Below are 27,222 nucleotides of genomic sequence, written 5' to 3' on the forward strand. Positions count from 1 at the left end.
GAATCCAAAGTCTGATTCGAAGTTTGCTGTAAGCCTAGCTCTAAAACCTAGCGGCTCATCAGTATTACGTGGGCACTTTAAAAAAGTAAACTCCCGGCCCTGAAATTCTGACTCCGCAGGAGGTGGGTGAGGATGTATCTGAGTAACAAAACGTGACGACATCGCGCAGTACGCTGTGAGACTCTCGAGGAACCGCCTTGCCTGCCAAGGGGACGTCAGGCCGGTCTCCGCCCCTGAGTGGCGCGAAGACCACTGGGAATTGTAGTCGCCGGTGTAGTTCAGCAGCATCTCCTGGAAGTGACGTAGCGTCCCGCCTTCCCTCTCTTTCCGTTTCCGCTGTGCCGACTGCGCAGTGTGACTCCCGAGTTGCGACGGTGTGTTTTTCTTGGGCCTTGTGCTTTGAGGAGGGGTCGCGGGTCGGGGTACTTGCGGGGACAGTGAGAAGTGGGGGTCGAGAGGTGACGACCCCAGTCCTTTCTTGTGGCCTGTGACTCCGGCTTTCCCCACAGGTCCCGCTGCGCCCGCCGCAGCCTCTCAGCCCGTCGCCATGTCGCGGTTTTTCACCACCGGTTCGGACAGCGAGTCCGAGTCCTCCCTGTCAGGGGAGGAGCTCGTCACCAAACCCGTCGGGGGCAACTACGGCAAACAGTGAGTGGGGGGACTGCGCGGGGGTGACCAGTCGGGGCGTGCGGCGTTCGGCAGGCTCCGCACGGCCGCGTATGTGGGAGAGGTGGGGAGGGGAGGTGGGAGCGAGAGCGAGTTCTCGAGAGTTCGAGGAACCAGAGCAGTAGTGTTGGCGGGACAGCCTTCATGCTTCGGGGTGCTGTGAATTGTGTACCACCCACCGGGTACAAAGGATAGAGTCAGAGGTTTCCCACTGGCTGGGTCTGTTGCATCAGCTTCCTAACTGGCTTATATGTCCACAGCCTCTGTACCACCTCTCCTCTGCTCGGCATGGGACTCCAACAAAAGTCGTAGTTATTCTGACCGCTAAAAAAACGCTGTTCTCAAAAAGAAATCCAGAATGCTCGTTTGGTATTTCAGAGCTGCTTGATGTGGCTCTGAAGCCCAGCCACCTGGCGTTGTGGGCTGGTTCATAAACATCTATTTAAAGATCTATTGTTTTCCTTTTTTTTCGGGGGGGGGGTGTTCTCTTAAATACCCTTTCCCTATCTCTGCGAATTAAAATTCTTTGCATCTTTTGCAACAGTGGAACGTTGTTTCTCCAACTTCCTTCCCACGTGTCACCTTCACGATTTTTATATCCCTGTGCGGTTTGAAAACACATACACGTACCCATGTGTGCCTACCTGCATGCGATTTTATATTATTGCCGCAATCGGAAAAACCAATATGACTTCTAACATAGAAAATAATTGGAAAGGTTAATAAAATGGAAGGAAAAGAATGGAAGTGTGTTGCCAGCTGAATGCTGTCTGTGGTCTTATTAAAGAAAAGCGCTGGTAATGGAGATGTTAAAGCCATTAGGACTTTAACCTTGCCGTTGGCCTCTCACACTCTGGGAAACATTGCTTTCTGTGATCTAATTCAAATACCACCTTCTTAAAGCCATTTCCTTTCATTCTAGTTGTGGTACCTTTTGTGTGTGTGTGTGTGTATGCTTAGTTAGTTGTGTCTTCATGTAATAAGTTTTCTGACCCTGTGAATAAGCACCTTTATTTTTTTTTCTTTTATTTTTTTTTTTAATTTTTTTTTTCAACGTTTATTTATTTCGGGGACAGAGAGAGACAGAGCATGAACGGGGGAGGGGCAGAGAGAGAGGGAGACACAGAATCGGAAACAGGCTCCACGCTCTGAGCCATCAGCCCAGAGCCTGACGCGGGGCTCGAACTCCCGGACCGTGAGATCGTGACCTGGCTGAAGTTGGATGCTTAACCGACTGCGCCACCCAGGCGCCCCAAGCACCTTTATTTTTGAGAGGATGGGGATGGTCATTTTTGTAGGTGCAACAGTGACAAAAGGGCATTCTTGAAGTAGGCTTCAATAACGGAGTTTTATATGATCAAGTTTTGAAGAGGAAGAGTCAAGGATGAGTGTGGTATGATGGCTTGAATAATTCCATTTTTTCTGTCCTGTCTGAGAAGGGAACTGGAGATCACTTGAAAAGACTGGAGCCAGGAAGGGAAGTTAGTGATCTCTGTTGTTTCAAACAGGCCATTGTTGCTCAGTGAGGATGAGGAAGATACCAAGAGAGTTGTCCGAAGTGCCAAGGACAAAAGGTGAGGCCAGGGGGAGGCCGGGTGCTGGGGAGTCTCTGCAGCAGTGGTGGCTTTTCTGGTGTTGGTGGGCATGTCCAGTGTGATTTTGGGCTCCCGATCTAGGTTTGAGGAGCTGACCAACCTCATCCGAACCATCCGTAATGCCATGAAGATCCGGGATGTTACCAAGTGCCTGGAAGAGTTTGAGCTCCTGGGGAAAGCATATGGGAAGGCTAAGAGCATCGTGGACAAGGAGGGTGTCCCCCGGTTCTACATCCGCATCCTGGCTGACCTGGAGGACTATCTTAATGAGGTGTGATTCCTGTGGGTAAGGGTGGATCCAGAGGGTATCGTGGTCCTAGGACCTGCTCCTAACCCACTTCCAGGGATCCTGTCGCCTCTTGGTTGTTTGCTGTGTGTACGGTACTTCCTGGAACATAAGAAACGGGGGGATGAAGCAAGGAGAGGGACCTTTTTCGGCCAAGTATCTTAATCGTATTTGTTTTTATGTTGTTTATTTGTGGTTTCTCTTCTTTTGGTGGTAATACACAAAGGATCTGTTTTTAAAAAATAACAAATATGGTTGGTAAGCAGTACAGACGGTGTACAGATAGTAAAACTCATAGTGGTGTGCTGAAGCCTGGAGTTTAAGAAGATACCGCTTAGTCATAGCCCCCTCTTCCCCCTTTCTGCCCTCTTCTTTCCTTTAGCTGTGGGAAGATAAGGAAGGGAAGAAGAAGATGAACAAGAACAACGCCAAGGCCCTGAGCACCCTGCGTCAGAAGATCCGAAAATACAACCGAGATTTTGAGTCCCATATTACAAATTATAAGCAGGTAGGGGTGCTGGAGGCAGACCTTCTGCCCTGTGGGGACGGTGACTCCACGAGTGAGACATAAACGTTTGCAAACGGAAGGTGTGACTAGAGAAGGAATCAGGTCACGACTCTCTGGGGTGAGGGGGTAGGCCGGGGTGGTGCTTGGCAGGCCTCGTGAATTATCCTCTCGTTTCCCTTTGTCAAGAACCCTGAACAGTCTGCAGATGAAGATGCTGAGAAGAATGAGGAGGATTCAGAAGGTGAGAGGGGACCCCCTTATTGCAGGCGGTTAGAGGCCCAGAGCTAGGGCTTCCCTCGGCCTGGCTTCTTCGCTGCCCTCAGCTTTGCTCTTGACCATCCGGCTCTCTCCTCGCCCCTCTGCCACCAGCCTCTTCGGATGAGGATGAGGATGAGGATGGAGTCAGCGCTGCAGCTTTCCTAAAGAAGAAACCAGAAGCCCCTTCTGGAGACAGTCGCAAGTTCCTCAAAAAAATGGAGGTAAGAGCCAGGGTGAGACTACGAAGGGTGATTTGCCTCCTGTGGACCGTTCTTGGGGTTTTGGGGAGAAGACTCCCAGAACCCTAGGGCTGGGAGGGGTGGGGTTAGTAGAGTCCGGTTTGGGAACAGGCTTCCCCTTGGATTAGAGTGCTGAGCGACCTGGGACAGAGAGAACAGAATAGATTCGGGGCCCAGCTCTGCCCCTGGGGAGCTGTGTGTCCCTGGAGCAAGCCAGCCCTTCGCTCTGGGCCTTGGTGGTCCAGTCCAGCTCCTAATAATGCCGATTCACAAATGACCACTCATGTTCTGCTCCTGAGAGACTCTGGAACGTGTGTCAGCTGGCAGAGCGGGTCGGCCAGTCGGCCTCCTCATCTTCTTCCTGCCGATTCTCTTGTTTCTGTAAGGATGAAGATGAGGACTCGGAAGATTCAGAGGATGATGAAGATTGGGACACGGGTTCCACATCTTCTGATTCAGACTCAGAAGAGGAAGAAGGAAAACAGACCGTGCTGGCCTCAAGATTCCTTAAGAAGTAAGAAAAGTAGTGGTGCTTCAGGCGACAGTGGGGAGGGTGTGAAAGCCTGGCGTCATCTTGAAGGCTGTTGCTTTTTCCACGGAATCCTTGCGGGTTGTTCAGGCCAGCGGGGGGACCTCGGGATCAAGTGTGTTGGGTGGCTAAGGGCACAAAGCTAATGTGTCTCACGAGATTGACGATGGGATTTGAAAGCCCGGGAGGCAAATATTTAACCGGGACATGACTCCCCGCGTGTGGACTGAGTGTGAATCTCTTTCTGGCACCAACTAGCCATGTCTGCGATACTAGACAAGCTCCTTAACCTTTCCTGTTTCTCTCATCTAAAATGAGGGTTACTTGACCCTGCCTCAGAACGATGACATAGGGAAGTGGCTGAGCCCGGGGCCAGCACACGGCACTGCCACTCTGACCCCTCTCCCTGAGAACGTCGTAGTGTGTAAAACAGAGACCGCAGCAAGTCTTCCTGAACTTGGCCGGGACCGTCTTGGAATGGGGAAGGAGTCTGGTTTGGATTCTGGTTCCAGCCCTTAGTCCTGTGGTAGCTGTCAACTTTGCTACGTCACTGAACCTCCATAGGCTTCTGTTCATTCCTCTGAGGTCAAGGTGAAGAGCTGCCCCTGTGCACCTGGCAGGGGTCCAGTGTGGAGCTCACTGGTAACAGTGTTGCTTTCTTATAGGAACTGTTGCTGTTCTTGGGATTTGCTCTGCATTCAGAAGTTAGGGTTGTGTTGCTTTAGGAGGTAGTGAGTTCCCCGACACTATAGAGGACCAGGCACAGGCTAGTCTTGGAAGCATTTTTTATTCTGTGCTCCCCTTGACCGGTCAAGTCCAGTGAGCATGTGTGTCTGATACGCGTTTACGCACAACACTTCTGACACCATACATGTGGGGTTTTTTTTCTTCACACCTTCCACTTTCTCCAACTGTCCGGACACCAGCGTGGTGGTCAACATGCAGTTCGGTTCTGAAACTACCCAGAGTTAACTGCAGACCCCACAAGACTGCCCCCATCTCAGACACCAGTGACAAGTCCAAGTTTGGCTCCTGGACTTCTGACCAACCAGCTGTAAATTCAGTTTCCACAACCCCCTCCTCAGTTGAGAATTTGCTAGAACAGCCCAAAGAACTTGGGAAAGCACTTTACCTGCTATTGCCCATTTATTTCAGAGGGGACAACTCAGGAACAGCCGGTTGGAAGAGATGCGTAGGGCAGAGTATGGGAGAGCAGGCACAGAGCTCCCGTTCCCTCTGGGTGCCCCTCGTTCCTGGTACCTTGATACATTCACCAACCAGGGAGCTTTCTAGACTTCATCATTTAGGGATTTTGGTGGAGGTTTCATTACCTTAGCATGATGGATTAAGTCATTGATGTCAGTCTCTCCAGCCCTTCTTCCCATCTTAGTGGTCATGGTGGGGCTGAACATTCCAAAACCCCAATCATGCCGTCATCTTTCTGGCAACCAGCCCCCCTCCCTTTCCCTGGGCAACCACTGATTTGCTTTCTATCCCTAGAAAAGTTCGCGTTTTCTAGACTTTTACATAAATGGAATCACAGTATGTTACTTGATGGGGAGGGATTTGGCTTCTTTCACTCAGAATAATTATTTTGAGATTAAATTCATTCTTTTACTTCTCACTTTTTTCCTACTTTTTAACCCATTTCTAGATTGTCTTTTTCTTCTCAGTTTGTTTCTCTACTGGCTTGGGAGTTACATCCTATCCTTTTGGAGATTACCCTTGATGCATATTTTTTTAAACATGAAATTTTATTTTGTATACCTAGCCCAAAAAACACCTAAAATTAGATTTAGTTAAAATTCCAGTTGACAGAGGTCGGGTTAACTATAGGATCCTCAGAGGTCTTTGACATTGAGTTTGACTTCATAATGTCAAAGCATAATCCAGAGACATTGTTTTACTTGTATCACAAGACCAATTAAAAAAGTTTTTTTTCCATTTTTAATGTTTATTTTTAATTTTGAGAGAGAGAGAGAGCACGAGCATAGGAGGGGCAGAGAGAGAGAGACACACAGAATCCAAAACAGGCTCCAGACTCTGAGCTGTCAGCACAGAGCCCGATGCAGGGCTCGAACCCACAAACTGAGATCGTGACCTAAGCCAAAGTCGGACACTCAACCAACTGAGCCACCCAGGCACCCCACACAAGACCAGTTTTTAAGATTGACTTCCAACCAAGAAAAAGAAAAAGATCTAAATAAGAAAAAGGAACAAGGAGAAAGACAAAAACCACAGATGATATGGAACAGTGAATTCTGATTGCATGTATTTTCTCATTAACTAAGCCAACCAGCATTAGTGTTAGTTGTTAATGGGTTTTCTAGAAGCATGATAGTTTTTCCATAATGTTTGCAGGATCCTTTTTCACCATCTCCATAGTAAGCCAGTCTATATACCCTTTTCCTCAGAATCTCTCAGCTTTGTTTTTTTTTTCAATGTCTTAAATTTATTTATTTTGAAAGAAAGAACATGAGTGTGTGAAAGAGGGGGAGGGACAGAGAGAAAGGGAGAGCAGGCTTCATGCTCAGTGCTCCAGCTCACTTGGGGCTCTGTGTCACAACTGAGAGATCCTCACCTGAGCCGAAATCAGGAGTTGGACGCTTAACCAACTGAGCCACCCAGTTACCCGTCAGCTTTCGTTTCTCTGATTAAAACAAGCATATAAAGGAATGGGTTTAATCTCAAGAGTTTGTCTCTTCTTCATGAGACGTTGTCTCTTAATGTCTAGCGACATTAAGGCACCTGGATATTAGATAGTGGCTTTGGGCAGAAAATATGAGGACAATCAAAGATATTATAAGAAACACAAGAGTCTATGTTTTATAAAGAAGCAGCTCTGAATTTTTTTTTTTTTTAAGTTTGAGAGAGCGGGGGGGGGGGGGGGCGGAGAGAGAGAGAATTCAAGCAGACTCTGCACTTTCAGCACCAAGCCTGACATGGGGCTCAAAGCCATGAGTCATGAGATCATGACCTGAGCCAAAATGACGCTTAATGGACTGAGCTACCCAGGCACCCCAGTTTAGTGAACTTTTTCTTTTTAATATTTATTTTAAGAGAGCATGTACACTCTTGCATGTGTGAGTGGGGCAGGGGGAGAGAGAGAATCCCAAGCAGACTCCACACTTAGTGTGGAGCCCATGCGGGTCTTGATCTTACGACCACAAGGTCATGACCTGAGCTGATACCAAGAGTCAGATGTTTAACCAACTGAGCCATCCAGGTGTCCCCCAGTATAGTGAACTTTTAAAATCAAATATCTTTTTTTTTCTTTTTTCCTCATGTGGCTTCTTTTCTTTTTCTATTATTTATTTTCTGAGAGCACGTGAGACGGGGAAGGGGTGGGGAGAGAGAGAGAAAGAATGAATCCCAAGCAGGCTCCATGCTTAGCATGGGGCTGGATGCAGGACTCGATCGCTTAATCCTGGGATCATGACCTGAGCTAAAATCAAGAGTTGGACGCTGAACCGACTGAATCACCCAGGCGCCCCACAAGTGGCTTTTTCCTTCCTTCCTTTCTTTCTTTCTTTCTTTCTTTCTTTCTTTCTTTCTTTCTTTCTTCCTTTCTTTTTCTTTCTTTCTTTCTTTCTTTCTTTCTTTCTTTCTTTCTTTCTTCTTTCTTTCTCTTTCTTTCTTTCTTTCTTTCTTTCTTTCTTTCTTTCTTTCTTTTTGAGAGACAGACTGAGCACGAGTGGGGGAGGGGCAGAGAGACAGAATCACAGACAGAGACACAGAATCCAAAGCAGGCTCCAGGCTCTGAGCTGTCAGCACAGAGCCTGATGTGGGTCTCAAACCCACAAACTGTGAGATCATGACCTGAGCGATCATGACCTGAGTCAAAGTTGGGCGCTCAACCAACTGAGCCAACCAGGTGCCCTCACTTTTCTCTTAATTGATTTATTTTTCAGAGTATTTGTCCAGGTACAATAAGATGTTATTCATTGCACGTTTTTATTATAGTCTTGACTTTATTATGGTATTTATTTAGGGTTAATTAATTCTTAGCTAAGGAAATTAATATGAGGTTGGGGCTAAAATGTGTATTTAATTTGCTGTATGGACCACATTAGAGGTAAATGACAGATTATACAGTAATGTTTCTGAATTTATAATTGGGGTAGGAATTCTTAAGTACAGACTAATGAAATCTAATGTCTTAAATCCCTTCTGATAAATTGCCAAGTTAGACTTTTTTTTTTTTCCATTCATTCCACAAATATTTATTGACTACCTGCCATGTTAGATGTATTGGTTCACAACAACCTTGGGAGTTCTGAGGGTGAAATCTGAAACCAGTCTCTGTACATGGAGGACAGGGAAAGACCAAGGAAAGAGGCAGGTGATTCCAGGTTGGTATGTGGCAGGTTTAATAAGCAAAGGGACTCATATACAAGACTTCTCTTGGGAGGCTACGAGACTACTGTTATCTCCGCACCTGCCCACCTGAATCATAAAAAAGTATAGATAGAGGTCTTAACGTGATAGTGTCACATATACAGTCCAGATGGTCTTAACATATCACTCACAAGGTTGCATTCTGGAAACGGCCCCCAAAGTGGGAATGGTGGGCAGAATGTACGTTGCAAGGACAGGGGAGAGGGTAAGGAGCCTCCTGTTGCCTGTGTCCAGCTCAAGGGTTAACTGGCAGTCTTATCCTTTTGATGACCTTCCAACAGTGAGCTATCAAGATTTTTTTGAAATTTAGATAATACTTAATTGTCAAAAGGTTAGCAGCGGAGAAAAAAGGCAAAAAAGATTAACATATCTTTAGTTTTGGGGCACCTGGGTGGCTCAGTCAGTTAAGTGTCGGACTTTGGCTCAGGTCGTGATCTCGTGGTTTGTGAGTTCAAGCCCCTCATCAGGCTTTCTGCTCTCAGGACAGAGTCTGCTTCAGATCCTGTCTCTCTCTCTCTCAAAAATAATAAACGTTAAAACAAACAAACACATCTTTAGTCTCTTGGCCATGTGTTTAAGTAGAAGTGTATTTGGTGACGCTCTTTTGCAACAGTAGCTTGTCTCTGTTGGATGTATAACTGAGAGTATAAGCATTAGTTTTCTGGTAATTTCTAACAACATGTGAATATACTAGTGTTATCTGTCATAGTAGAGAGGTCAAACCAAGTTTTAGTCTTTCAGTTAGAATTTCGTAAGGTGAGAAGGGGTGCCTGGTTGGCTCAATCGGAGTGTGCCACTGTTGACCTCAGGGTTGTGAGTTCGAGCCCCATGTTGGGTATAGAGATTACTTAAAAATAAAATCTTAAAAAAGAAATTTTTTTTCATAGGGTAAGAGTTCGTTGTGTTTTTGAAGTATAAATCCCAACACCCTCAGGGTTAGGAGTAAAACTTTAGGCTGAGAAAGATGAAGGTCTTCGGAAGTTTAAGCTGCATTGGTTTTTAAATAGCATTAGGTTTTTTGATCTTCTCAGAGCTTTAGAGTTGATATGACCAAGAGATTTCAGTTTAATGAACATACTTTGCATGTTTGCAAAGTATTTTACCTATAAAGTGAGCTTTTATCATTAGTATGGCAGTAGTATGGAGAGAAAACGAACAAACTGTTGTTAAGAGTTCTGGCATACATCCTTTGGCAAGGGGAAAAGTTTTTCCAGCTGGCAAGTATATAAACTATTTCTAAAATATATTCAGACCTTTTAAACAATTCAAATGAAATTTATTTTTATTTTTTATTAATTTTTTTAATGTTTATTTTTGAGAGAGGGCAAGTGGGGGAGGGGCAGAGAGAGGGGAACAGAGGATCCCAAGCAGGCTCTGCACTGACACCAGCAAGCCTGATACAGAGATGAAACTCATGAACCTCGAGATCATGACCTGAGCCGAAGTTGGACACTCAATCGACTAAGCCACCCAGGTGCCCCAAAATTTATTTTTAGATATCTAAATGGCAGTTGATGGGGTGCCTGGATGGCTCAGTTGGTTGAAAATACGACTGTTAATTTCAGCACAGGTCACGATCCTAGGGTTGTAGGATCAAGCCCCGTATTGGCGTGGAGCCTGCTTAAGATTCTCTCTCTCCTTCTGCTCCTCTCCCCTGCTTGTGTGCCCTCTCTGTCGATAATTTGACTATCTTTTGAGACTGGAAAGATTTTTTTGTTAGTATCTATGTAAAGTTTGTGATAACTTTTCTCTGATTTGGGGTTTGTATTTCATTAGATAAGTATTAAAGCCTGGAGATGGTGGGGTGCCTGGGTGGCTCAGTCGGTTGAGCGTCCGACTTCGGCTCGGGTCACGATCTCGCAGCTCGTGAGTTCGAGCCCCGCGTCAGGCTCTGGGCTGATGGCTCAGAGCCTGGAGCCTGCTTCCGATTCTGTGTCTCCCTCTCTCTCTGCCCCTCCCCCATTCATGCTCTGTCTCTCTTTGTCTCAAAAATAAATAAACATTAAAAAAAAATTTAAAAAAAAAAAAGCCTGGAGATGGTTTCAGACACCAAGTGGCTTAAGACCACTTTGGGGTAGCCACTGATCTTTTTCACTTTTGTGGGAGAATTTTCTTGTCTTACACTATTGTTTTTTAAATTCAGAACTTAGGTTAATTGTCATAAGCAGGGAGCAGACAGTCTAGGAACAGCAGTTTTTTTTACACTAAGTTCAAACTGATTAGTTGGTGGCTGGTGAAAAGATCAGTCTGGATAGAGCAACTAGTATTAAAAGACAGCTACATAGCTTATCAATATAGGTTTTTCTGGAAAACCTGAGAGGTTAGCTATGGGACAACATGGCAGGCTGCTTTTGTGTCTCCCATGGCTGAGTGGTACCTCTACCTCATTAGACCAGGCCACACTGTTTCCGCCATAAGAGTTTCTTAGTGGGTGGGATATGGTGACAGACCTTGGTAAGTGGCCTGTCAAGTTCACAAGCTTGATAGTCCTTGCTTTGGTTATGGTTACGGTTAACTCAGGCTCATTCTCACAGATTGTAACTTGAACCCAGGGCTGGATGGAGGGAAAGGGGAAGTTCATGGGAAGAAGCAGCCTCAGAGGTGGACTGGGACTGATCTTTCACCTTCTCCCATGTCTCCTGGCAGGGCCCCTACCACCGAGGAGGACAAGAAGGCGGCCGAGAAGAAACGAGAGGACAAAGCCAAGAAGAAGCACGATAGGAAATCTAAGCGCCTGGATGAGGAGGAGGAGGACAATGACGGCGGAGAGTGGGAAAGGGTCCGGGGGGGTGTGCCCCTTGTTAAGGTGAGGACGGTAGTATCAAGATGAATTGGGAAATGGTTTGGTAGAGCATACAGCTGTCTCCCCGCCCCACTCAGGGCTTGGGAGAAAAGTTAGGGCGAGAATGATGGGACATGTGTTGCCTAGGAGAAACCAAAAATGTTTGCCAAGGGAACTGAGATCACCCATGCTGTTGTCATCAAGAAACTGAATGAGATCCTACAGGCACGAGGCAAGAAGGGAACTGATCGGTAAGATTCACGGGCCTGGACTGGGAATGCTCTTTTTCTTTAAGACACAGGTAGAGATTAGTGGGGAAATAGTGCTGTTTTGGGAAGATCTATATGTGGCTATAGTTGAAGGAATGGTATACGTGGAACTTACCGGTCCATTTTCTGCTATTGACTCTCTCTTTGATCTTAAACCAGTCACTTAACCTTTTGGGATTGTTTGCTCATCTGTAAAACGGAAATGATGCTCTCTTTAGTTATTTGGTGCCTAAAGAGGATGGCGGATTGTTAGTGTTATTGCTGCTTCTGTTTGGAATTTATAAAGGAGAAGCAAGGACGCGGGTGGTGAGGTTAGGGGGTTAGTGGGAATGACACTGCCTTGCTTGTTGGCAGAGGGCACATTGCGTGACAGGAGGAGGGTTTTGATTTGTCTCCGATGCCTCACCCACCTGTGCTCCCCTCCAGCGCAGCCCAGATTGAGCTGCTACAGCTGCTCGTTCAGATTGCATCTGAAAACAACCTGGGAGAGGGTGTCATAGTCAAGATCAAGTTCAATATCATCGCCTCTCTCTATGACTACAACCCAAACCTGGCCACGTACATGAAGGTGAGGGCAATGAAGAACCATCACAGAGCTGAGCTGGTGGGTTGGGGGTGTGGGGTGCCTAGTGTCTTAAAACTCGAGGGCTGTGGAAGCAGTCTTGGTAGTTGAAGGCCCCGTGGATTCCTGGTGAAGGAGCTCTTGGGAGGCCTCCGTTTCTTCCACCTTCCCACCTCTGACTGCCGTCTGATCTCTTGCAGCCTGAGATGTGGCAGAAGTGCCTAGACTGCATCAATGAGCTCATGGACATCCTGTTTGCAAACCCCAACATCTTTGTTGGAGAGAACATTCTGGAAGAGAGTGAGAACCTGCACAATGTTGACCAGGTAAAGAGAGAAATTGGAGGCTGATTGGAGGTGTATGTTTTTTCCTTGGGAAGGCTCAGTGGAGACAGGAGGGTTGAAGTCTGGCACTGAGATCTGGGCTAATTTATTTGCTCCTCCCCTACCTCCTTTTCAGCCACTGCGTGTCCGTGGCTGTATCCTAACCCTGGTGGAACGAATGGATGAAGAATTTACCAAAATAATGCAAAATACTGATCCTCACTCCCAAGGTGAGCCTGGGCAAGCGTGGGCATCAGTTAGAGGAAAGATGTAGGGAATAAACAAAGGATTATATTAGCAGAGTGCCTGGGGAGCCAGCCCTTACTTAGCCCAGCATTCACACACACGACCTGGGAAGATGCTAGGCCCCACCCCCATCACTTCTGATTCAGTAGATCTGGGGAAGGGGCTCCAAATTTTGCATTTCTTACATGTTCCCAGGTGATGCTGCTGTCTGGGGACTACACTTCGAAAATCCTTGGGGTCTTGCCTCAGTTCACTTTGCTTAGCTTGGATCCAGAGGCATTTGGGTTGGGGGAAATGCACGACACTTACTCCGTGAAATTGTAGCGTGCCCACATGTCCCCTGGGTCAGGCGTGTAGTGATGAACAAGTCAGCCGGAGGCCTTTCAGGCGCATGGAGCTTACGTTTTGGTGCTGGAGAAAGGAGAAAGCCATTTCAGTAAGTAAATAAATGAGACAGTTCTAGATCATGGCTGGAGAAGGCGACAGAAAGCAGGGGCCGTCGGCATGGGGAGAGGTTCATCGGAAGAGCACACCCGACGGGAATGGAAAGCGACTTCGGTGTGTCCAGGGAGGGGATGGTGTTTTCAGGGCACCGTGAGGAGACTTTGCTGATGGGCGCAGAAACCACATAGAGCTAACTGGGTTGGTCGGGGACACACGATTAGGAAAGGCGGGTGCCTGGCTGAGATGAGGGACGCCCTCCTTTCCAGAGTACGTGGAGCACCTGAAGGACGAGGCGCAGGTGTGTGCCATCATTGAGCGCGTGCAGCGCTACCTGGAGGAGAAGGGCACCACTGAGGAGATCTGTCGCATCTATCTGAGGCGCATCCTCCACACCTACTACAAGTTTGACTACAAGGCCCATCAGCGGCAGCTTACCCCCCCTGAGGGCTCCTCGAAGGTGAGTCTTAGCAGCCAAGTCACAGCGGGAGGGAAGTGCCTGTCAGGACTTCCTGGCAGATCTGTTCCCTGGGAATTCTCTGGGGTGGAGCAGGGAGGGAGACTTGGAGGGACTAGACGGAGGCTGCACGGCGTCTCACCTTTGATCGCGGAGGCCTGAGCCATTGTCTCTACGGTACTTTTCTTTCAACGACATCCCACCCCTCCCCCCAGTCTGAGCAAGACCAGGCAGAAAACGAGGGCGAGGACTCCGCTGTGCTGATGGAGAGGCTGTGCAAGTACATCTATGCCAAGGACCGCACAGACCGTATCCGCACGTGCGCCATCCTCTGCCATATCTACCACCACGCTCTGCACTCCCGCTGGTACCAGGCCCGCGACCTCATGCTCATGAGCCACCTGCAGGACAACATTCAGCATGCGGACCCGCCAGTACAGGTAGGATGGGAAAGAGGCGTTCTGGCCCCGGTGGCAAAGGGAAGACCAGGCCAGGCCCCCGTCTGGAGGCAGAATGGCTCGGCCAGGTTAGTCACCTCTCTGGCTGGTGAAGACGTGAGCGGGCGCTTGGTCCTTCCCAGATGCCAGCATTCTCTGATCCCCCTGCACATTAGCATATTGTTTCCTGTTCTGACACCACTGGAGTCCTCTGGGGTGGAGCTTTGGGTTCAGCTAACATTTTTCATCCCTACTGCGTGTCTGGTTCAGAGCATTAGGAGAGCTCTTATTTTAATAGGAGGAGAACGGTAGCGAGTTGTTAAACTGAGGAAAGACGGGACCCAGGTGCAGGGTGATGTGTTAGGATCTCTACGCGTGTGGCAGGAGTGGGGGACGTTTTCACACAGGAGTGCGGTTTCATCTAGGTGCAGATCCTGTAAGTGCGTATTTGAAACAGTGAAGCAGTATTGACGTGGTGAATCCATGGTGAACCCGAGGGGTGGCGGTTTTTAAACAGCGCCATTTGTTCTCTTTTATTCCAGCGTATGAATTTATCACAAGTTCTTGATGTGTTTTCTTCTCGGTAGATGCCTTGTCTGTTTCCAGTATGGGGCTATTATAAAGAAGCTGTTATGAGCATTTAGAAGCCTTTGTGTGGTTGTATGTTTTCTCCTGGGTAAATGGTTAAGAGTAGAATTGCTGGGTTCTAGTTTAGATGTGTGTCCAGTCATTAGAAACCCAAAAGTGCCGACGCCACTTTACACTCCTGCCGTAATGTGTGAATATTATAGTCCTTGACGATATTTGGCATTTTCAGTCTTAATATAAGCCACGTTGGTCGTTATGTGGTAGTATCTCATTATGGCACTGAATTGTATCTCCCTCATAACCTGAAGTTGAGTACTTTTTCATGTTTATTGGTTCTTTGTCTTTTTTTTTTTTTTTAACTTTTGTTTATGTTTGAGAGAGAGTGTGCACGTGCGCATGCAAGAAGGGGTTGGGGACAGAGAGAGAGGGAGACAGAGGATCCAAAGTAGGCTCTGCTCTGACAGCACAGAACCCAAAGCAGGAGTCCGTTCAAACCATGAGATCATGACCTGAGCCAAAGTCGGACGCTTAACCGACTGAGCCACCCTGGTGCCCCTCTTTATGTCTCTTCTTTTGTGAAATGTCTGGTCACCCCTCCCCTATCCTCCATTTTGAAGATTGGATTGTTCCATTTTTTTATTATTGGATACCAGTCCTTTGTCATATAAATGTTTTCCAAATATTTTGTTCCTGTCTGTGGTCTGCCTGTTCATTTTTAACACCATGTCTTGTGGTGTAGTCTAATTTATCAGCGTTTTTTTAATGCTTACTACTTTCGGGATCCTATCTAATGAAATCTTTGCAGTTCATGAAGATACTTTTTTTTTTTTTTTTTAAAGTTCTTAAAAGTCTTAGCTTTCACGTTTAGATCTATGATTTTGATATATGGTATGAAGTTAGTTAATATATTTTTGTTTTGTTTCCTTCATTCATCTCTGTCCTTAGGCCAGTCCCACACTGTCTTGATTCCTCTGCCCGTAGAGTAAGTCTCCCAAGTCAGGTAGTAGGAGTCTTCCCACTTTGTTCTTTTTTAAGATGCTTTGAGGATTCTGTGACCTTTGCATTTCTACATAAATCTTCAAATTCTCTTGTCAATTTCCACAAAAATGCCTGCTGGAATTTTATGGAATCTGTAAATGAATTTTGAGAGGACTGACATCTTAACAACATTGAACCTTTGGATCTAAACACTTTATCTTTTTGTTTTATTTGTTTCTGCAGTGTTCTGTGGATTTCACTGTCGATGCATTACACATCTTCTAAGAAACTATTCCTGAATGTTACGAGTTTCAGTGCTGTGTAAATGGACTTGTTTTTTTATCTCAGTTTCTAATTGCTAATTAACTACTTGTATATAAAAAAAACGATTCATTTTTGTATTTTGGCCTTGAATGCATCTGTTGGGCTAAATTCACTTACTTGGTTTAGCATTCAATAGATCATCCTTAAGATTTTCTGCTAAAGCACTCATGTCATGTACATGTAGACAGTTTTATTACTATGTCAGTCTTTAGGACTTTCCTTTTTTATTTCTTGCCATGGTGTGGTAACTCAAATTTCCAGTACTTAGTGCTGAGTAGAAGTACTGAGAGCAAGCACCTTGTCTTGCCCCCAGCCTTAGGGGAGCAGTCAGCATTTTACCACTGAGTGTGATGTTAGCAGTAGCATTTTTGTAGGTACATTTTCTCAGATTGAGGAAGTTCTTTTCTGATTCTAGCTGACCCAAGAATTTTTGTCCTAAATAGATGTTGAATTTTGTCCAGAGCTTTTTCTGCATCTGCTGAAATGATGCAATGATTTCTCCTTTATTGTGTTCATAGGGTGAGTAACCATGGTTTTAGATTTTTGTATCAGCTTTTCATTCCAGAGATACATCCCCATTGATCATGATATATTATGTCATTCATCTATTGCTGCATTTTGTTTGCTAATATTTTTTCAGGCTCTTTGTATCTGTGTTCATGACTGATACTGACCTGTATATTTCTGTTGTTATAATAAAGAGTTTATCTGCCCCCACCCCCAAAAATCTGCACCACCTGAAATCTTCCCGTCTTAATTAGTGGCAAGTCCATATTTTCAGTTGCCTAGGCCAGAAGCCTCGGAGTCGCTAATTCTTATTTTTCTCTCATGTGCCACGTCTCATTCCCCAGCCGTTCCTGTTCAGAGTCCATACCTGACCACTCCTTACTTCCATCGCTCCCCTCTGGCCTGAGCCACTGTCATCTTCCTGGTGTCTGCTTCTGCTCTTACTTCCCTTCCCTACAGCAGCCAGGGTTAACCTCGTTAAGTCAGATTATACCACTTGTTTTCTCAGAACCTTCCCATGGTTTCCGATCTCAACATCCTTAACGTGGCTTCCAGGGCCATAGGCGTTGTGCTCGCCTATCCAATTTATGCTCACATCTTTACTGGCTCGGGCTGAATCACACTCCTTGTTCCTTGAGTGCACCTGGCACAGTTCTTCCATAAAGCCTTTGCATTGACTTTTCCTTTTTTTCTAGAATACTCTTCTCCTAGATATCTGCATGACTTTTTCTATCAGGTTTCTATTTAAACTTTACCTTCAAAATGAGGCCTTCCCTGGTTATCCTATGGAAAAATTGTGAGTTCCTACCAGCACTGCCACCACCCAGACTCCCTTCTTAACTCTCTCTTCTGTTTAATTTTTCTCCTTGGCATGAGTCACTGTCTGCATCCTGTGGTTATTTTGTCCTCCATACCCTTATCCCTAGAACATAAGCTCCGTGGAAGGATAGCGACTCGCGTGTTTTGCTCCCTGTCCCGGCCCACAGCCCGGTGCCCGGCACCAGTGGGTGCTCAATGTAGATCTCTTGAACAGATGAACAGCTTGCCTCATGGTTGTCGCTTCTGAGTGCATTGCCCTTTGTCCCCAGATCCTGTACAACCGCACCATGGTGCAGCTGGGCATATGTGCTTTCCGCCAAGGCCTGACCAAGGACGCTCACAACGCCCTGCTGGACATTCAGTCAAGCGGCCGGGCCAAGGAGCTTCTGGGCCAGGGTCTGCTGCTGCGCAGCCTGCAGGAGCGCAACCAGGAGCAGGAGAAGGTGGAGCGGCGCCGGCAGGTGCCCTTCCACCTGCACATCAACCTGGAGCTGCTGGAGTGCGTGTATCTGGTGTCTGCCATGCTCCTGGAGATCCCTTACATGGCTGCCCACGAGAGTGATGCTCGCCGGCGCATGATCAGCAAGCAGTTCCATCACCAGCTGCGCGTGGGCGAGCGGCAGCCCTTGCTGGGTGAGTGTGGGGCTCTGCATTGCCGCAGACTGCCCTCATCGGGCCCTCGCTTCCCCTTTATTCAGAGGATTACGAGAAGCTAAAGGGAATAACTTTCACCCGAGATGATTCTGTCTGATGGAATGATCTCTTCACGTGTAACCTAGAAGTGTTCCTTTTACTCAATAGTCTCTGCAGTCTCTTGCTGTGGGATATGGTGTCTTAGCTTACAGATTAAGCTCCTTATTTCCTGTCATTCTTCTCTTTAGTTGATGTTTCCCAGCATTATCTTTTTTTTTTTTTTTTTTTTAAGTAGGCTCCACGCCCAGCGTGGGGCCAGTGTGGGGCTTGAATTCATGACCCTCAGATCAAGACCTGAGCTGAGGTCAAGAGTTGGACTCTTAACCACCTGAGCCACCCAAGCACCCCCTCAGCATTATCTTTTTACCAAATTTATGATGTTATACACCCCCAGTACCTTCCAGAGTTCTTCATTGTCTATGGAATAAAGTCCAGCCTCCTTAACTAAGTTAAACTCTCCATGACCTGACTCCAATGATATTTTTTATTTAACACAAACTTACATAGTACCTTTTTTCTGCCTGGCACTGTTTTAAGTATTTTCCAAATAACGATACTGTTTTATAAGTAATACATTTAATTGTCGTTAGTAATAATCGTGTGATATGGGTACCATTATTAACTTGTTTTTTCTTGAGGCACGGGGGTTAAGTCACTTACCCAAGGTTAACACAGCTGATATGTGTCTCTCTGATCTATCTTTTTTTCCCATTTTTCCTTTTGTGCATGTTATTTTCTACCAACCAACTAGACCTTTGGCATTTGAAAATCTAACATTGGCTCCTTTGATCACTTGAAGGTCTGATCGATCAGTCCAGGGGTTGAATGGGTTGTGATTTCACTGGGAAAGGAATGGTGCCCTTCTGGTGGGGTTGGTGCCTGAAGACTTGGTGAGGGACCAAGCTTACTGTCCACAGCCACAGCCCCTCAGTTCTGTCCTCTACTGGTTGTGTTAACTGCTGGTGCCCCTTTTACAAATTTTGTCTGCCTTGTGTAGTGAAACTTTGTTTTCTTTTAATTGGAAAATTTATAGTGAAAGTCTGTTTCCAGCATCACTTACGGCTCTCTGGTTCACTACAGTCCCTGCCTCTCTATTACTGTCTAAAACCAAAAGGCGGTTTCTGTCTCCGCTCTGCACTACTGTTCGTTTTGTAGAGAAATACTCTTTGAACCTCTAACTTTGCCTCTTTTAAAAGTCACAGAGTAGAAGCTGACCAGAAGTGTGTTCTCTTAGCCTTATTCATACATTTCTCTTTGGGGCTGATCTGTTTTACCTTTGAGCTTGCTGTCTGTCCCAGGTTCTGCCATGTTCATGTTTCTTCATACTTACCATCCATTTCCAGTCTTAAGAGTTTTTGCACTTGCCTGTCAACTCGAAATTCCTGTGACTCTTGTTTGCCACGTTTTCTCTTCCTGGCTTGTCTTTAAGGAAAAATTAGCTGAACGGTGTGATATACAGATCTGTTCAAAATCATGAGGGTAGTATAAGAAGGAATGAAGTTTGGTAACTGTTTTTCCAGCTGAGATATTAGAAATTGTTTTAGGTCAAGAAACCTCCTAAGAACCTGATGAAAGCTGGGGACCTTTCCCTGGGAGGATGTACATGAGGATAGGCGCAACAATTTGCCAACATTTTCAAGGCGCTCACCAGTCCTGACGCTGTCATAAACTGATTTAGTCCAAATAAACGTATTCTGATGTTAAGTGATTTCTGCCATCACACGGCTATTTAATGGGGAGCTGGGAGAGTCCCAGTCTGGTTGTTTGCTCTCTTGTCCAGTGTTCCTCCTCGAATAGTGCCCAAGGCGGGAGCTATGTTGCCAAGCTTCCCTAAGCCCTGCCTCATTCCCAACCTTTCAGGTCCCCCTGAGTCAATGAGGGAACATGTGGTGGCTGCCTCCAAAGCTATGAAGATGGGCGACTGGAAGACCTGCCACAGTTTCATCATCAATGAAAAGATGAATGGCAAAGTGTGGGACCTTTTCCCCGAGGCTGACAAAGTCCGAACCATGCTGGTTAGGTGAGCGGAAAGGAAGGCCATGGTGGGTGGGGAAGACAAGACTGGTTGGTCTCCCTTCAGTGGAGATGGTCCCCCTTTCTCCCTTCTCCCCACAGGAAGATCCAGGAAGAGTCACTGCGGACCTACCTCTTCACCTACAGCAGTGTCTATGACTCCATCAGGTAGGATGGGCCCCGAGGAGGTACAGGGGGCCCAGCTTCGTTGTCAAAGCTCCTAATTGCTCCCTGCTTCCTGCCTTGCTTCTCTACAGCATGGAGACCCTGTCTGACATGTTTGAACTGGACCTGCCCACCGTGCACTCCATCATCAGCAAGATGATCATTAACGAGGAGTTGATGGTAAGGGCCAGGGTGATAAATGGGCAGGCAGGTGGAGTCATGGGGAGTTCGGAGTGGAGATCTCCAGTCAGCTTGGAGACCTGTGTCGTGTCCGTTCTCTCTCTCCCTCCCATCAGGCCTCCCTGGACCAGCCGACGCAGACCGTGGTGATGCACCGCACCGAGCCCACCGCCCAACAGAACCTGGCTCTGCAGCTGGCCGAGAAGCTGGGCAGCCTGGTGGAAAATAATGAGCGGGTGTTTGACCACAAGCAGGGGACCTACGGTGGCTACTTCCGAGGTAAGTGGTTCTGTTTCTCTGCTCTCCCAGGGTGCTGGCCCCCTTCCTGCCTCTTCACTGTCATTCACCTCCTCCCCCGTCCTGCAGACCAGAAGGACGGCTACCGCAAAAACGAGGGCTACATGCGCCGGGGTGGCTACCGCCAGCAGCAGTCTCAGACAGCCTACTGATCACTTCCTCTGTTCCTGTGGCCTCACCCATTCAACCCCGAAGTCCTCGACCACACTCTGACTTATTAAAGTTCTGTTTCGAGTTGTTACGGTTCCTGTTGTCTGCATGTCGCCACAGAGGTGGGTTGGACATGTTCATTTGCTAATTGTATTTCTGCGCCTTCCGCCACATAATAGGCACGAGGCTCAGGACGCAGAGGTGACTTGTGCATGTCGCTGACTTCAGAGCTTGCTGCTCTTTGACGTTTGACAGAAAGTGGTAATAACGTGTGAAAAGTTCCTTTTTTTTTTTAACGTTTGTTTATTTTTGAGAGCGAGAGAGACAGAGCACGAGCAGGAGGGGCAGAGAGAGGGAGACACAGAATCGGAAGCAGGCTCCAGGCTCTGAGCTGTCAGCACAGAGCCCAACACGGGGCTTGAACCCACGAACCGCGAGACCATGACCTGAGCCGAAGTCAGAGGCTTAACCAACCGAGCCACCCAGGTGCCCATGTGATAAGTTCTAACGGGGGTATGAAAGGCAGTGGGTGTGCCGAATAGGATGTAGTGATGGTTGGACCTTGGTGGGGGTTGGGTGGTGGTTCCCCAGGCAGGGAAAAGGGAGAGTTAGTGTAGACCTGTATGAAGTATGGTCTTGGGACCAGTGTGGGTCCGCAGTTAACCTGTCTGCGATGAGACAGGGATCGTAATTAAGAGTCCGCACGGAGAAACATGCCACCTCTGTGACATCTTAATAGGTGATGGTTTTTCTAATTTATTTGTGTTGGGTTTTCAAAAGTATCGGTCCACAGGAAATCTGAAAATTCTGTTTAGTGCTCCACCCCCACATTTGAGAAGCACTGATGGAGGGAAAGGAGAAGGAGCAAGTGCAAAGAATTGGGAGGAGCACAGGAACAGTGTGGTTGGCATAAAGCGTGCATGGATATGTGCAGGAGATAGGATGGGACTCCACCTGGTGGGGACTGAATGCTTTGGACTTTTGGAAACAAAATACATGAATGGACCCGCTCTTAAGAAGGTAATGGAGCAGCATTATAGACTGGAATTGGAGACCAGAGAGCCAATCAAAAAGTAAAAAGCGTCTGTAGCCAGAGTGTTTGGGATCTGAGCTGAGGGAGGGGCCGAGGAGGGAAGTACGGAACAAGCTGGGGTTTCTGTGACCTGCTGAGAGTGGGAGTCGTAGGGGTCAGGAATGAAAGGTCCTCCTGGCTGGGAATAAATAGATCTAAAAAGGCCATTAACAAGAAGTACTTAGGGAATTCTTTGTGTTCAGGGGTATACAAACAGCAGGGTATGTAAAGTGGACTGAATGTGGTTAGATGTTAAAATGTTGTGTTTGAGACACATTTGGAACATAAAGCAGTTGGATATTAAGAGGTTGGATTGCATATTAATTAGACTGTGAGCTAAGCTGCTGTAACAAAGGGATTCCAAAACAGTGATTCAAACAGAGTAGTTTACTTCCCATGCACAGAGGGTTAAGCAGCTGTGTTCCACAAGATTATCTAGGGACCCAGAGTCCCACTGTCATATTGCAACGCCAGCCCCACATCTTTGTTCAAACCAGCAGAGGGGAGAAGACGGAGTAGTGGGCCTGGATATTGCACTCATCCCTTTGGCTAGAACTTAAGTCTCACATTCTTATTCTGTCCCTGTGTGGAAAACTAAAATCCCTATGGCTGAATGGTTGTGGGCTCATTCCAACCTGGGAGGGTTCTATTACTTGGGGAGAGGGGTTCTATTACTAAAAGGAGAAAGTGGACACTGGGGGATAATTATCAGTCTATTGCAGAAGGAGAAGAGATACGGAAGTGAGTGCTTTGTAAATGCTTATCAGAAGTGTGGGCCGTGGGTAACATTTGTCAGAGACAACATTATTGACTGCTTCTGTGCTGGTGTTTTACGTGCCTCATTTCGTTTAGTCCTTTTAGAATAATTCTGTTCTTTCCATTTTATAGAGGGGGAAACAGGGCCAAAACAGGTTAAGTGAGATCCCATAACTAGGAAGTGAGGGAAACAGATGCACCACAAGGTAACCTGATTGCGTGAGCCTGGCTTTTAACCATTGTACTTAGTGCTAATTATGTTTCTGGAATGCGCAGCATAGAGGGTAGGGCTAAAGACTGAACTATCAGGATAGGAGTGATAGATGAAAGGGAAGCCAGAGAGAGGAGTGGCCCCAGAGGTGGAACCAGGGAGGAGAGGCAACGGAAAGGCTGAAGAGCCTATGCATCTCTGGGCTATGCTGCCTTGTGCTGAATGTGGTCGCTTTAGCATTCCTTAGCAAAAGGTGGAGGAGCCATTCATTACATGCTTGGTTCCAAGGGGTACCTTTCATCTTCTAGTCTATGAGTGGTAACCATCAAACGTTGTTGTCAAAGCCTTTTCTATCCAGGGCTTGATGATTTCAGCTTTGCAAGCCACATATGACCAGTCACATACAGCCTTGCTGCTTTTTAGCAACTCTTTAGAATTTAAAATCCATCCTTGGCTGGTTGTACAAAAAGAATCCACAGACTGCGTTTGCCCCAATCACTGCCCTAGATACAAAGTGATTGGTGCCCCCTAGAATTGTATGACAGAGCATGACTGACTGAGGCCTATAAAATGTTGCGCATTGTTTTACCTCAGCTCTGGCATTTGGAGAGAAGAAAAAGAAATGACCTCTCCCAAAGCACACCCTTCAGTTTCTGTGAAAAACTCAAATCCACAAGTTTTTCTCAAAAGAAAATTTTCAAAGTGTTTTTTTAAAAATACCTGAAACAGTAGCTTTTTGTAAGCAAAACAGAACATTTCATATTTACAAAGAATTTCCAAAAAAAATTATTTTCAATGTTTATTTTTGAGAGAGAGAGAGAGAGAGAGATCATGGGATCGTGAGTGGGGGAGGGGCAGAGAGACGGAGACACAGAATCCGAAGCAGGCTCCAGGCTCTGAGGTGTCAGCACAGAGCCCAGTGTGGGGCTTGAACCCACGGACCGTGAGATCATGACCTGAACCCAAGTCAGACGCTCAACCAACTGAGCCACCCAGGCCTCCAAGATTTATAAATAATTTTCAAAAGAAACCTAATTGAATTTGAGCACTTCAGATGAAATACAGCAGTTTTTGTAAAAAAAAAAAAAAAAAAAAAGCCTCAGAGGCACAAAATCTTGAAAGTATCTTCCCAGCCATGTTTAAATACATTTAATTGAAAAAAGATAGTGTTTGGAAAACAGACTCTGAAGTAACTTCCCAACAGGAGTTTGACCAGTAATTAATATCTGAAGTCTAGTAATTATTGTATAAATGAGCTCAGATTCAAAAGTTCACAAAATTGATCTCTCAAGGTCACTTAATTGTACAAATCACGCCATTAACAATAGTCTTTTAGGAAAACAAGATCAGATTCAGGAGTTTTCAAAACTAACTTCCAAGGAGTTTGAACAGATTTAGAGGATAGAAAATTTCTGTGTTAAACTTGAAAAAATCATCTCAAAAACATGTTCAAATCTGGATAGAGTAAAAATGAAGCCATTTTTGAATATTAAACCCAGTTTCATAGATTCACAAAACTAACTTTGTATATGAACTTAAGCACATGGAGCTGGAGATTGCTGTCGTGGTAAAAGTGAGATGAAATTCATGCATTCTCCACTGTTCCCCCCAACATCAATTTGAGCAGAGTTAGATGGAAAACAACAGTATAGACTTGTGAAATTGTGTGAAAGCACAGGCTCCTGAGTTCTCCAAAGTTTGCTTCCCAGCTTCTGATGCTAGTCAAGAGCTAAACCCGCTAGACCCAATCTCCCACTGATTACAACTAAAAATGGGGAAAAAATACAAAAAGAGTTACTTAAGGACTCTAAAAGATAAAAGCAGACGGATCGGGGAGGAGAGTCAAAACTTAAGTAGTGCATACAGAGGTGAATTTCCTGGTGTTTTCCCTTTTTCGTGGCTTTTGCCTCTGAGCTCAGGCTACAGAAACCCCAAAGGGACCCATCTTAGCTGTGGCCACAGAACCAGGAAAAGGCAACCTGTGACTAGAAAACATAAAATCCCATTTCTTTTTTCTTTTTTCCTTCCTCTGGCCTTCCCACAAGCACAAATAAAAGTTGCAAGGCTGTAGCAGTTTGGCTCTGGTAGCTAAAACTTCTAAGGTAGAGGACCCAGGAAAAGGGGACAGTGGTCCCATTTTCTTCTTCTTCTTTTTTGTTTTTTTTTAACGTTTATTCATTTTTGAGAGAGAGGGAGAGAGTGTGAACGGCAGAGGGGCAGAGAGAGAGGGAGACACAGAATTCGAAGGAGGCTCCAGGCTCTGAGCTGTCAGCACAGAACCTGATGAGGGGCTCAAACTCACAAATCGCGAGATCATGACCTGAGCTGAAGTAAGATGCTTAACCGACTGAGCCACCCAGGTACCCCCGTTTTATTCTTCTCTTCCTGTTTTGGCCTAAAGGTGCCCCTGTCATCTGTAGTAGTGGCACCAGCAGTTAAAACTGCGAAAGAACCCTGCCTTTCTGACTGAGATTCAATTGCCTGCTAAAAATTCATGAGGGGATTTTAACAGAATCTAGTCTCACAACATAATAAAAAATGTTCTGGATGCAATCTAGAATTATTCATCATATGACCAGTTTTCAAGGGAAAAGGCTATTGACAGATGCCAACCGATAACAAAACCTGTAAAGCACCTACTGTAACATTATTGCATGAAACAAACTTTCAGTGAACGAAAAGGTAGATCTTCATATATCATCGGTAAAATACAAGCAAATGAAATCCAACAGCTTATTACAAGGATTCTGCACCATGACCAAATGCATTTATTGCAGAAATGCAAGAAGGGTGATTGAACATAAGGAAATCTGTGTAGAGGGGCCTGGGTGGCTCAGTCTATTGAGCGTACAACTTCGGCTCAGGTTATGATCTCACGGTTTGTGGGTTTGAGGCCCCGCATCAGGCTCTGTGCTGACAACTCAGAGCCTGGGCCTGCTTAGGATTCTGTGTCTCCCGCTTTCTGCCCTTCCCCCACTCGTGTGAGCGCACGCATGCTCTCTCTCTCTCTCTCTCTCTCTCAAAAATAAACATTAAGTTTTAAAAAACGTGTAATATACCACATTAATAGAACAAAGGAAAAATTTGTCAGCTCAATTGATGCAGAAAAGGCATTTGACAAAACCAAGTGCCCTCTCATGATAAAATACTGGAAAAGTAGGAACAAAAGGAACTTACTTGATATTGATAAGAGCATTTGTGAAAACCTGACGGCTAATGTGCTTAGTGATGAAAAACAAAGTACCCCCCCCCCCAAGATCAGGAAAAAGACAAGGAAGTTCTCTTTCAACATAGTACTAAAAGTTTGAGCCAAAGTAGTTGGACAAGAAAAAGAAATAAAAAGCATCCAGTCTTGAAAGGCAGAAAGAAATAAAATCTCTATTCACAGACATGATCCTGTATATAGAAAAACCCAAAGACTCCATACGAGAGCTACTAGAACAGACATTCAGCCAAATTACGTAGTACAAATTGTTCATGCATCATCGGACACTATCAGGATGAAAGGCAGTCCACAGAGTGGGAGAAAATATTTGCAAATTCTGCTTGGTTAAGAGTTAATACCTAGAATTTATGAAGAACTAAAACCCAACAACAAAACTTGATTTTAAAATGGTCAAAGGAACTTGAAGATATTTTCCCAAAGATATCCAAATGACCAACAGGCACACGAAACATTAACCATTAAGGTAGTGCACATCGAAACCACAGTGAGGTACCACTTAACACCCATTGGCACAGCTATTATGAAATAGAAAATAAATGTTGATGAGGATGTGGGGAGATTGAAATCCTTGTACATTGCTGGTAGGAGTGTAAAATGGTGTGGCTGCTGTGGATAACTTGGTGGTTCCCCCAAAAGCTAAACAGAATTAGCATGTTACCCATCGGTTCCATCTGTTACATGCCCAGAAGAACTGAAAACAGGAACTTAACACAGGACAGAAGGTACCACGTGGAGAATGTAGTCAGTGGTGTTGTAAGAGTGTTGTATGGTGACAGATGTAGCTACGCGTGTGAGTACAGCATAACTGTTGAGTTGTGGAATCACTGTGTTGTACATCTGAAACTAACATAGCATTGTATGTCAACTACACTTCAATAATAGAAAGAAAATAGGGACTTAAGCTGATAACCTGTACACCAGTGTTCATTGCAGCCTTGTTCACAAGAGCCAAAAGATGGAAGCAACCCAAGTGTCCATCAGCAGAGAACTGGATAGACAAACTGATGTATACATGAAATGCAATACTGGTCAGCCTTAAAAAGGAATAAGGTTCTAATACATTCTACAACATGGATAGAACACGGTAAATGAGCCAGACAAAGGAAGCGTATACATTGAATGATTCTACTTCTGTGAGGCATCTGGAGTGGGCAAGTTCACAGAGGCAGAAAGTGGAATGGAGATTACCAGAGGCTGGGGCACAGGGAAATGGAAAGTCATTTCTCGTGGTTACACAGTTTCAGTTT

General features: G+C 45.8%; 1 protein-coding gene and 1 non-coding gene across 3 annotated transcripts; one reads left to right on the forward strand and one right to left on the reverse strand.

Moving 5' to 3' along the window:
- Window positions 1-261: 261 nt before the first annotated feature.
- Window positions 262-24,952, forward strand: LOC122471507 (eukaryotic translation initiation factor 3 subunit C). 2 transcript variants are annotated; one of them, XM_043560171.1, is made up of 21 exons: window positions 262-374; window positions 510-648; window positions 2,175-2,240; window positions 2,343-2,532; window positions 2,930-3,055; window positions 3,242-3,296; window positions 3,425-3,534; window positions 3,939-4,066; window positions 11,126-11,285; window positions 11,409-11,512; window positions 11,957-12,098; window positions 12,293-12,418; window positions 12,552-12,645; window positions 13,372-13,562; window positions 13,775-13,999; window positions 17,482-17,845; window positions 19,766-19,925; window positions 20,021-20,086; window positions 20,176-20,263; window positions 20,380-20,542; window positions 20,630-20,797. In XM_043560171.1, the coding sequence occupies exons 2-21, from the start codon at window positions 548-550 to the stop codon at window positions 20,710-20,712; spliced, it is 2,742 nt and encodes a 913-aa protein (XP_043416106.1). In that variant the 5' UTR covers window positions 262-374; window positions 510-547; the 3' UTR covers window positions 20,713-20,797. The 2 variants fall into 2 exon arrangements, with proteins under 2 accessions (XP_043416106.1, XP_043416108.1); XM_043560173.1 differs by lacking the exons at window positions 20,021-20,086; window positions 20,176-20,263; window positions 20,380-20,542; window positions 20,630-20,797 and adding an exon at window positions 24,940-24,952 and having other exon boundaries at window positions 19,766-19,951.
- TRNAP-UGG lies at window positions 23,663-23,747 on the reverse strand. The gene has a single exon. It is a non-coding gene; the product is annotated as a tRNA-Pro (tRNA).
- Window positions 24,953-27,222: the final 2,270 nt, after the last annotated feature.

The sequence above is a fragment of the Prionailurus bengalensis genome, chromosome E3, assembly GCF_016509475.1.
Source record: "Prionailurus bengalensis isolate Pbe53 chromosome E3, Fcat_Pben_1.1_paternal_pri, whole genome shotgun sequence".
Lineage (NCBI taxonomy): Eukaryota > Metazoa > Chordata > Mammalia > Carnivora > Felidae > Prionailurus > Prionailurus bengalensis.